General features: G+C 43.5%; 1 protein-coding gene across 1 annotated transcript in view; it reads left to right on the top strand.

The window, feature by feature from the left end:
• The window catches only part of LOC119588585, a gene marked incomplete at its 5' end in the record, with an annotated part of 260,597 nt that overhangs the window by 54,771 nt on the left and 204,914 nt on the right, over positions 1-912 (top strand). The window contains 1 exon segment of the mRNA XM_037937226.1: positions 52-173. Within this exon segment, the coding sequence (XP_037793154.1) occupies positions 52-173 (122 nt within the window).

The raw sequence follows: 912 nt of genomic DNA, 5'->3' as shown, positions 1-912 counted from the left end.
TAATCAGTTTCACAGTAGTTGCTCAATTTGGGATGTTTTCTGTTGGAACAGAGAGTGTGTTTGGCGCTGAGGGGGCGTTGCGCCCGCCCTCCCCTCTCGTGTGCCCGCCGAAACACGCTCCCGACTCGTCCCCGGTGCTCATCCTCGCTTCCCTGGACAAGAGCATCCTTCAGGTAAGGACGCTTCCCTCTATGCATATTCATAAGCCTCAGTTCATTTGTGTTGCATTCAGAGTACATCTTGTTATTTAAGAGAATGTTTGTACGTCATGACAACGATTGGGGAATTTCGACGACTAATATTTAATACGTATCTGACGCAGCAGGAGGTAAGTAGGGTATTTATTAGCTTGAACGTTTATTGGTTTAAGTTGATTTATTTCACAAAGAGTTGATGAACAATGTATATTCCAAATATAGGAAAGCAAGAAATAGAAAACAGGGCGGTAATAAAAGGCGTTTTATAAACCGAGAAAAAGAGAAATATGCCCCAGAACAGCGTTCACGGTATAGGGGTCTTTCAAAAACAATTCTATAAAAGAAACTGAAGGACCCCGGGGTTAGCATCTATAATTAGGGAGTCAGATTATACCGCGTGGCCTCTATACCCGCTCTGGTGATGGACCCGGCTGGAAAAAGTTTCGTTGCATTTTCTCCAACAAAACGCCTCCTTGCGTGTCCTGCATTTTTTTTTCGTCGTCCATTTTTGCTCTATTTCTTTTTAGTTGTGTTTCTATTCTTGTTTTTTCTCGTTTTCCTTCTGCCTGGTTCACATGATGTTTCAGAGTCTTGTCTCTTAACGCTCATTCACTCTCCTCTCCTCTTTACACTTCTTCGTTCTCGTACTTCCTATTCTCTTACTACCTCCCACTCTCTTTCTCCTTAACCCCCTCCTTCCTAACTCCCTCGTTCC

The sequence above is a fragment of the Penaeus monodon genome, chromosome 24 (assembly GCF_015228065.2).
Source record: "Penaeus monodon isolate SGIC_2016 chromosome 24, NSTDA_Pmon_1, whole genome shotgun sequence".
Classification (NCBI taxonomy): domain Eukaryota; kingdom Metazoa; phylum Arthropoda; class Malacostraca; order Decapoda; family Penaeidae; genus Penaeus; species Penaeus monodon.
Note: the sequence above shows the minus strand (reverse complement) of the source record. Positions and strands in the feature narration are given on the sequence as shown.